The sequence below is a fragment of the Pungitius pungitius genome, chromosome 8 (assembly GCF_949316345.1).
Source record: "Pungitius pungitius chromosome 8, fPunPun2.1, whole genome shotgun sequence".
Taxonomy (NCBI): Eukaryota; Metazoa; Chordata; class Actinopteri; order Perciformes; family Gasterosteidae; genus Pungitius; species Pungitius pungitius.
The window spans coordinates 19,424,986-19,435,215 of NC_084907.1; the positions used below are offsets into that span (position 1 = coordinate 19,424,986).

Below are 10,230 nucleotides of genomic sequence, written 5' to 3' on the forward strand. Positions count from 1 at the left end.
AGTAACATAATATGTTTTGTTGTAATGTGATGAAGGTCCACCTTTACACCCCAAACTCAAAATATGAGATATGAAATGAAGGATGGTTGTATAATAGTAGATAGTAAAAAAAAAAGAAAAAAGGATAAAATAAACCCATTTGAGTCCATTAGACTTTTCTGCACTTCAGGACCAATCCTCCACTGCAGTAACACACCCTGGACTGCTGGCGGCGACATTTCCAACTCGAAACATATCTTCCCAACGACGACGAAGAAGTGCCGCTGCACGACAGCAGCAGACCGACCCCCCCCCCTCCTCCAACTCCACCTTCCGTAACCGAACCAAGAAATGGCGGCGTCCGTGTGCCGAGTGGGGAGCACTGTGGGTCAAGCCCTTGCCAAAACCCGCAGTGTAAGTACAGATTCAAAGGTTTACTGGACTAGCGTAGAGCAACGCGACCTATCCGTGTGGGTTCTCCCTGGTTTCAGCTTAACGCTGAGACTCAAAGGAGACGGTGAGCCGCGGAGAGCTGTCCGCCGGGCTCAACGGGAACTGGTTAGCTAATCGTTTAGCATACGTTAGCTAGCAGCGAAAGCAAGGTCAACTGTCAAAATGACGCGACATTTCTCGATTAAACCACTTCATGTGAAACGTCCATTTAACCACGTCTTTGTAACACCGGGTTGGTGATCGTTCCGGTGTTTAACGAGGTCAGCCGCGTAACGTTAGTCTCTTGTCCTAACCTTCCCTCGTACCGCAGCTAACAAGTCTGCTGCTAGCGGCGTTAGCATGGTGACTTTGAGTGCGCTGAACATTGTCTGTCGTCAATGTTTTTTATCGTTTAATACGTACTTTTGTATCATGTCGACAAAACATTCAATACACAGATTTGAGAATATTCGTGAAACGAGCTCGAGGAACTAACGTTACTTGGTTATGTGATTGTCCTCCGTGTTACCGTCGGCAATACAAATGGTAATGAAATGACATTCCACTACCAGACAGTGCGATGGACGCTATGTTGAAATTGACCGTTCTTAAATGTTTTACGTCTGATCATGAATTGGTTTATCTGGGGGTTTATGCTGGTATTCTGAGTACCTCTGATTTGAGGCAGTGGCGTCAGTGTTGTCCTCGGCCTCAGTATGTGTTACGAACAGATAAACACAGTGGACCCTGTTCTGAGCCTCTCGATACTATACTACTGCATTCAGGTTGAGTCTGCATTTCCCCTCAAATCTTATTGAGAAAAAAGAACACCTGGCTCAAATGTACGAGGGCACTCCCCTCAACATGTGTTGTTTTATTAATAATCGTATTGGGTACATAGTGTTAGCCTATCAGAGCACATGAGAGCTTGCTTACTTATATTCGATTGCAGTAAGCCATGTTATTCTAACTGTACTTTATAAATGTATGATTTAAAAATGACCTGTGTGACCTCTACTCCTGCAGCCCATCCTGCTGTCTCTGAGGCGTGGACATGCCTCCGTCAGCTATGCCCAGAGCCTGCTGGGAGTTCCTGAAACGCGCCTGACTACTCTGGACAATGGTTTGAGAGTTGCATCAGAGGAGACTGGACATGCCACTTGCACTGTAAGAAGTTAGCAATGGGGTGGAGTCTATTTTCAACCACTTAAGAAAATAGTTTTAGCACTTTGTAGACATGCAATGTCCATCTAATCATTTCTTCACATATCTTAACCCTGTGATAGGTTGGACTGTGGATCGGTGCTGGTAGTCGCTATGAGAGTGAGAAGAACAATGGAGCAGGGTTCTTTCTGGAGCACATGGCTTTCAAGGTAGACATTAGTAGACTTGATGAACTTACAAGTATAGAGGTTGACTCCTTTAAACAAATAACAATTTAGTTTTAGATTCAGTGTTATTCACTTTGATACATCAACTGCATTCTTTGGGTTCTCTGGAAGTCATTTTTCCTAAACCACCTGATGGTGGTTTGGTAAACAGACTGGCACTGTAAAAATATACTTCTGTTGTTCTTCTGTTTCTGCTGATATGACACAATATCTGCTGCTTTCCAAAGAAAGATGACAACATAAGTGCAGATAACATTTCAATTGAGCTATACCTTAACCATAGTGTCCCACAGGTTGAGCAGTGTTTTGACAGATCTTTGGAAAGTTATACTTTAGATGTTGTTTCCATTCAGCTTTAAAATCTGAAGATTCAAGTATAAATGTTTGGGTGAATGTAAAGAGTTCTATTTTTAGTGTGTGTCCTTTCAATAATAGTTCAGTGTGTAATGTGAGCGTAACAAGTTTGCTGTTGAGCCAGAGAACGTGCAACACATTCCAGAGGAGACCTGTCATTTAAACATGGTTTCTTCCCTTCATCTTTTGCTCTCGTCCCCCACATAGGGAACCAAGAAGCACCCCCAGACTGCCCTGGAGCAGCAGGTTGAGTCCATGGGTGCTCACCTGAGTGCTTACACCTCTCGGGAGCACACCGCATACTACATGAAGACTCTTGCCAAAGACATGCCCAAAGGTGAGTTTACCTGGTTAAACAGCAACAGGCATCATCCACTAGACTTTACAATAACTTGATAAATCCATTTCCGGTTTGTAAGATGTAGTCGTTGAACGTGCAAACATCTCACTTACTTTGCTTAACACTTTTTTTACTCTTCTTTCTTAGCCGTGGAGCTGCTGTCGGAGGTGGTACAGAGCTGCTCGTTGAATGAGGCCGAGATCGAGCGACAGAGGGGTGTGGTGCTGCGTGAGTTGGAGGAAGTTGAGGGTAACTTGCAGGAAGTTTGCCTTGACCTGCTGCATGCCACCGCCTTCCAGGGCACTCCTCTGGGACACAGTGTGCTGGGACCGTCCAACAATGCCAGGCAAGAGGAACAACACACTCGTGTTTTGTAAAAATGGTCACACTCTCAGGTTTGCTTTCATCAAACGGTCACGACTCAGGGCAGCGTGTGATTAAAGGTGAAAACTGGCAACTATGGCTCGGTGGTAGTACAGCAGAGTCTTGATGGGCAGGTGGCATCATGTATGGTAGCTCATGCCATCTGTGTATGAATGACTAAGCGGTGAATGCAGACAAATAGCGTTAATGCAGTGGTCGGTGGACGATTTACAAGTGCAGATCATAACTATATTTACCACTTACTTTCAGTTTGTTCAGAGTCACCTGTCCATGAATACATGTATGGCATTTCAATGTATCAATTCTTTACATTGAGTTCAGGTTTATCTCTGCTGCTACTACTACTAAGGGCTAAGCTAAACTAAATAAATCTGGTTATTGCTTAAAAATATCATATACATACATACATACATACATACACACACAAAAATATCAACTATTTTGCAATTGTTCCAGGACTCTGAGCCGCCAGGACTTGGTGGACTACATCAGCAGCCACTACAAAGCCCCCCGCATGGTGCTGTCTGCTGCTGGAGGTAGGCCCTCTTAGTCCTAACACACACACCCACTGAGGAGGCACATAGCTGTGAATTTCTACTTGACCTGGAATGACGTGGCGTCTTATCTGACGTGCTTGATGGACAGGTGTGAACCACGAGGAGCTGGTCGGTTTGGCTCGATCCCACTTCAGCGGAGTGTCCTTTGAGTACGATGGAGATGCCGTGCCCGTGTTGTCGCCCTGCCGATTTACAGGCAGTGAGGTGAGATATGTTGAGAATGTTTTTCCCAGAAATGTATTTAACGCTTCCGTGCTGGCAACAGATGTCACATCTATCACATCAATGTCAGTGTGACATCTCAGGAACATCTTGAGGGAATTCCTTCTACTTTGGCCTCTGTTACAGAATAATTTCAAGTCATTTAACTGGAAAATTATTATTCAACTATTTAAGATTGACGTGTTTGATGCATTACATGTTTATTCTACTCTGTGGACATGCATAGCATTGGTAGCAATATTATTTTCACAGTCACACATAATTGTTTGTTGGTCTGTTCCCAGATCCGTATGCGCGATGATGCTTTACCTCTGGCCCACATCGCCGTGGCTGTGGAGGGGGCCAGTGCTGCGAGCCCAGACATTGTGCCACTCATGGTGGCCAACTCCATCATCGGCAGCTTTGACCTCACCTATGGTGGCGGAAAGGTTGGTTAAATATGTGATGGGGTCTGAATAAAATACTGGTGTAGAACTCTGTTTTATTTAATGCAACTCATCTCATGCAGTCCCCTTTAAGCTTTGCCCACTTGAGGTAGTTGATGTTTTGAGTGGCCATTACGAAGGGGTATATTATGATCCGCTCTAAAAACCTGAGTCAGAGGTCTCACCGCTGACTCTGGACCTGTAGGGAGGAACAATCCCGGAAATTCACGTAGTGCCCATCCCTTTATAGCACGGTTGTATGTAATTGTTTAGTTGATTGGTGTTACAATGTGTATATGCTTCGTAAAATATTAGAACTTTATTCTATCATTGTTATGATAAAAAGCTATTTGTTGGGTGGCGGAAGTTATACTTTGTGGAGTTGAAGGGAAATGTTATAGAGATCAGTTTTTATATTCTCGGATGTTTAACACTAATCCTGTACTACTCTTAACACTTCACTGGCAGCAGGTTATTTCAGATCGACAGTATTCCCATGGATATGTTGCCCAGCAATTCAATGCAGGTGTGACAATGATCCGGCGTTGGTGTGGAACGTTGGGATATTAACAGCCGTGCTTTCCTCCCACCTGCAGCATCTGAGCAGCCGTCTGGCCCGCCTGGCGGTGGAGGAGAACCTGTGTCACAGCTTCCAGGCCTTCCACTCCTCCTACTGCGACACCGGTCTGCTGGGCATTTACTTTGTGGCTGATAAGCACCAGATTGAAGATATGATGCACTGGTCCCAGAATGCCTGGTCAGTAATGGCTCTGCGACGACAACCCACAGAGCAACCTCACTATGATGAAATGTCACTTCACAATCAAAGGACGATGGACGTTTTTCTTATTTCCTCTACTTTCTCTCTCACAGGATGAACCTGTGCACCACAGTGACAGAGAGCGATGTGGCCAGAGGCAAGAACGCTCTGAAGGCCAGCCTGGTTGGACAGCTCAATGGTACGTCACTTATCCGTCACACACCTACACAAACGGACACACACACACAAACTCCTCCGAATCTTAAGTCAACGCACCGGTTTTTGTCTTCTAGGAACAACACCGATCTGCGATGACATCGGCAGACATATCCTGAACTATGGGCGCCGGATTCCTCTGGCAGAGTGGGACGCCCGGATCGATGTTAGTGGACACTCGGAACGAGAGTTCTGCCCATTTATGCCAGTTGTACAATTAAAAGGAACGTTTCTCATGCGACTTCACGATGAAGTCAAGAGTTCTTATTTCCCTCCGCATGGTTTCTTTCAGGCCGTGACCCCCAGGATGGTGCGAGACGTCTGCTCCAAATATCTCTACGATAAATGTCCTGCTGTGGCAGCTGTCGGTGAGTTCTTTGTGGGTTCAAGCCATTGTGCAGCTTGGTCAGGATCCCCGCTGTAACATCCCAGTCTAATCGGTCCTTCCTTGCTCCCTCTTGACAGGTCCCGTGGAGCAGCTTCCCGACTACAACAGAATGCGCAGTGCCATGTACTGGCTGAGGTTTTAAGATGCGACCATGAGTCGCTCCGTGTGTGTTTGCTCCTCATTCTCCTCAACCTTCCTCTTTTCTGCCGTCTTCACTGCAAATTGTTAATTGAGGATTGTCCCCCGGCGTTGGCTTGACGGCACATTCGTCCTCTCTTCTCCCCGTTGTCCGTTGATCACTCTTATCTTATCTAGCCGGAGGTGGGGGGGGGGGGGGGAAGAGGCAGCAGCAGCCAAATCTGTGACAATTACATTCTACACATTGTTACCTCTTGATGGCACCGTCGAGGTGCTAATTTCCTGCTATCACAGAGGAGGGAGGGGAGAGAGGGCAGGCTTGAATAGCAAATAATAATCTCCTGGATTCACAGATCACTCTGAATACAACCAGTCTACAGCAAGACTATATTTATAATTTGTAACATTTGTTTCTGTCCTCTATTGTACATAACAGAAGCTCTCATTCTGACAAATAAAAAAAAATACTGTAAAAGATGCTTTGGATTGCTGAGCCTTATTGAGGATGATCCAAACAATTCTCCTTTTCATAGTGTTTCATTGGTAAAATATACTACTACTTATATAGTGCCTTTCTTGTCTATTGCACTCATGTCTTTCCTGTTCTCAACATTTGGTGTCCTTTTGAAATCTGTTTGCTACTGTATGGTATCATTTAAATTATAATTTGGAACACTTTTTTACTTGAATGTGCATAACAATCAGAATCACGTCACTGATCAAACGACAGTAGACCGCTTGAGTGACAAAACAGGACCTGCTATGATTCATACAAATTGGATCTTGACTCATAGACATGCCATTATCTTAGATGAGGCTGTATTGCTGTGTCATGCAGAATCTGTTATAATAATGCCATTGGTTCAACCTACAAACCCAGGATGACATTTGTGTGACCCGTGTTTGTTTATCTCCGGGTAACTGAGACGGCTTGTAATCCTGAAGGCCCCCGAGGGCCCACAACCACTATCGGACTGCTGTGATATTCATATCATTAGTCAGATGAGGATAAGTCCCTTGACGAGGTGACTCTGGAAAGGAGGTTGTCTCGTTGGTCTCCCTCCTGGGCCTGACAGCCCCTTCCTGCTCTATCTCCTCCTTTCTTTAGGATTGCTCCCATCACCTCCCATCACCTCCTCTTCTGTGGCCTTAAAATAGACTTCTGTACTCGTAGTGTTCCTTTAGCATTTAGATATTTCCGTGTGATGCAAACTTTTCAAAGTCCCGCAGAAGAACACCCAAGCACATGAGCGGGGTGTCTGTTACGCCCCAAAATCAGATTGTGTGGGCCTTTTTTTCCCAATATAGGAACCAACGAAGCTAATTTGTCCCCCCCCCTCCCCCTTACAATACTTCAGTTCTTATGAAACCCACTAATTTTGAGAAATGCAATTGCCTCCCTAAACTCCACATTTAGCTACTCTTAATCCTAACTAAATGCTCCCTGTAGAGTTGAATTACCGTCACAGTAATGTGGAAGAATTTAGTGTTGCTCTTTCAAGTAGAAGTCCCGATGGGGAGCTTTTGTCGTACGCTGCTTGTTTTGGGGTCCTGGAGATTTGTCTGCACTTGTTGATGAAAACCATTCTATTGATTTAAATGTAAGTGCACAAACAAGTATACAGAGTATGCGCGTCATTGCCATTTCACACCTATTTGCCGTTTGTCTTATGAAGGTCACGATACAAGTACTCTGTCCATTGAGCGTTGTTTCAGAAAATCCTGAGCACCCACCAGGATTAAGATGATCTTTGTTGGATAGTGGACAAAGGGGAGGAAGAAGAGCAGCATTTGTGTGGATGCACCTTGAACAACAGGCATGCAGCAACACTGAGTGCCAGAGTTTGTGTCTCCTTGTTAGTGACAGCTGTGGTGGCTGCCATTCACTTCCCCAAGCCTACGCCTGACAGTGAAACTTTTGAAATGAATCGAAATGTTTAAAAAAAATAAACCAGTGAGCACGTTCACTTAAAGAGTCTTAAAATGAAAAATCACACAAAGTCAAAAAATGGCAACGATCTGCAACAGCATGGACATTACCCATCTCATCATTGTCTTTGAACAAAACGTATCCCTCCTCTTTGTGATGATGAGGAGGCTTTGGTCACCCTGTCTGCATGGAGGATTGACACTGGAGGAACTCAAAACAAAACATTACAAGACAAAGATTAATTTTGCAACCCCTGTTGGTCTCGACTTTTGAATAAAAGGGATGTTTCATCTTTGACTCGGTGCAACTCTACCATTCATTCTAGGCAAACTATAGTTGTTGCCATTGTGTTATTTTTAGAAAGAGAAGGACGTCAATGAGTCTAGAGGAAATGAGATGAAATAGAGGGAGGGTGAGGGCGTGTAATGATACAAAAAGATAAACCGAGGGGCAGTGCCACGGCAACGACCGGCGCGGATAAAGACAAAAGTCTTGGACGAGCAGGCAGAATACCATTTGAACATCTGACTACGTGTCACACAGGTCGAACCTCCTGCAGAAGAAGAAGAAGAGCCCGGGAGAAAGAAGACAGTTGTATTGGGTCAAAGACAAGAGATCCATACCAAAGCCCTGCTTTGGACCAGAAGGAAGGAGAAGTGCCTTTTTGACAAGTTATCAACTTTTCACAAGGGCTACTGAGTAAGTATTGATTGAAATGATTGAGATAAGATAAAATATTGGAGAATTGTTAATATCTTGCCAAAAACTGTACAGACAAATGTATTTTTACACATACTTTTGTCTTTCAAAGAAAATGGAAGTCTACCGTTTCCTGAAAATGCATCTATGTATTTTTATTGACATTAAAATGTTTATCTGTTGTAGATATTCCTGGATATTTTACCAAATCTTAGGGATTGCCTGCAATAGCCTTCTTTTTTCCCCCTACAATTTACCACCCCTCTTAAACGTAAGAGGTATTTTCACACTCTTTTCTTTGTTTTTTCTTCGAATTATTGCCGATGAAAAAAAAAAATCCGGATGCATAGCTGAGAGAAGCCGCGCAGGGTCAGGGCTGTGAAATAGAGGCTCATCTGCTCTTCTTCTCTCCTCGCAGACAGAGTCCCGACCATGAGAAGCGTGCGTGTGTGTTTCTGCCTGGCTCTGCTGCTGCCCTGGATCGCCCAGAGCCACAGGAGCGGCCCCGCCCTCGCCCTCGCCGAACTTGACGAAGACGCACAGAGGCGTGCGCTGGATGGCGACGTCCTGAGCCGCGTGCGCGCGTTGGACTCGCTGCTCCGGTCGGAGCGTCACGCCGCGCTCCGGCGAGAGCGAGCCCCGCGGCCGGCCCCCCAGGTGCCAAAGAGAGCCCAGCAGGGGCCCCGCTTCGCCCTGTCCCTCGATGTTCCCACCAGCATCCTCAGTGTCCTCATAGACCTGGCCAAGAACCAGGACATGAGAACCAAGGCTGCAGCCAACGCTCAGCTGATGGCGCGCATAGGCAAGAAGAAATAAGAAGAGGGGCCCTTCGGGAGCCTTCAGGGGCCCAATGGACAGAGTCTCACTTCACAGAAAAGTTAACTTCTTACATTGTGACAAGACGCAGTGTTGGTTCAGGTGAAATCGTTGATCATTTAAGTCATTATGGTCAGTATCTGTCCATTAGAGCTTAAATTTGTTTCACTTTTATACTTGGCCTTAAATTATTATATTTTACACCAAAAAAAAAAAACATGCTCCATTCTTCATAACGAAGTGAATAGAAAAAAGATCTGGTATTTCGTCTCAAAGATCATCCACCCGTGGGTCCGAAACTGTGATCAGGTCCTGAAATCTGTTTTTCGTGTTTGCATGTGTCATCTTGAATTCAAAGAAAAAAAGGGTTATTCCATTAAATCCAATATGATAATCATATTTTTTTCCAAGTCTAATTCATTTCACTCACTGCATTGATATCAGGCATGCTTAGTATAATCACAAGCATCAGCAACCCATAAAGCGCAGATGAATGGGCCTGAGCAAAATGAGCATGAGTCACCCACAGCATGGGTCCGATATGTGATAACAGGACAAAGACGTGGGCAGGATATTGACCTCTGAAGGAAGAACAGACCCTTTCTAAAGACCTTTGTTGACTGATACTTGATGAATTTGGCAAACAAGTCGCTCTACGTTGCACTAATATCTATACGAATACTAATATCTGTGGCATGAATCATCTGTGCTCATGAAACATGAAGCAGCACCGAGTGAAATAAACTGCTCGTCCCGTTTACATCGGAGTTTGGTCTGTTTTCTTTCTACCACTTGGAGCTGTAATAGTTAAAGACAGCCCAAAACGCATCAGAGAATGCGGTGATAATTTGAGGAACCTTTCTTTCATATGCACACATATTTACACGTGCATATTTTTATTTTAAATATTTCCTTTTTTTCTTCTCTTTTACTTGTGAAGCTTCAAGTGGCCTAAGTGTGTTTTACTTCACACGTTACTACACCGCGCCGACAGAGATGTCCCCTGCTGTCTCACCGGTGCTGACGTGGACCTCGGGGGGGGCGGTTCCTCGATTTGTCCGCACGATGTCCTCGTTGTCCTTTTTTAAAAAAATCCTCCTCCTCGCATATATTGTCATGTTGCACTTTTTAAAAATATATATATATATATCGTGGTTGATTCGCTAAAATATTCTTCACCGAGAAGACCATCGTTTAAA

The 10,230-nt window shown here is 44.7% G+C and overlaps 1 protein-coding gene across 1 annotated transcript; it reads left to right on the forward strand.

Moving 5' to 3' along the window:
- The first annotated feature begins 252 nt into the window (after positions 1 to 252).
- On the forward strand, positions 253 to 6,065 carry LOC119229495 (cytochrome b-c1 complex subunit 1, mitochondrial). Its single transcript, XM_037489899.2, has 13 exons — positions 253 to 393; positions 1,438 to 1,578; positions 1,698 to 1,784; positions 2,364 to 2,493; positions 2,644 to 2,842; positions 3,337 to 3,416; positions 3,526 to 3,641; positions 3,944 to 4,087; positions 4,681 to 4,841; positions 4,958 to 5,043; positions 5,138 to 5,226; positions 5,353 to 5,428; positions 5,526 to 6,065. The coding sequence occupies exons 1-13, from the start codon at positions 331 to 333 to the stop codon at positions 5,588 to 5,590; spliced, it is 1,437 nt and encodes a 478-aa protein (XP_037345796.2). The 5' UTR covers positions 253 to 330; the 3' UTR covers positions 5,591 to 6,065.
- The last annotated feature ends 4,165 nt before the right edge of the window (positions 6,066 to 10,230 follow it).

What these genes read in the sequence shown, in the direction of transcription:
- LOC119229495 (XM_037489899.2), top strand. Translation starts at nt 331, where the DNA reads ATGGCGGCGTCCGTGTGCCGAGTGGGGAGCACTGTGGGTCAAGCCCTT. An exon ending in GCCGATTTACAGGCAGTGAG is followed by an intron (nt 3,642 to 3,943) that starts GTGAGATATGTT and finishes GTCTGTTCCCAG; the next exon opens with ATCCGTATGCGCGATGATGC. An exon ending in CCTGGTTGGACAGCTCAATG is followed by an intron (nt 5,044 to 5,137) that starts GTACGTCACTTA and finishes TTTGTCTTCTAG; the next exon opens with GAACAACACCGATCTGCGAT.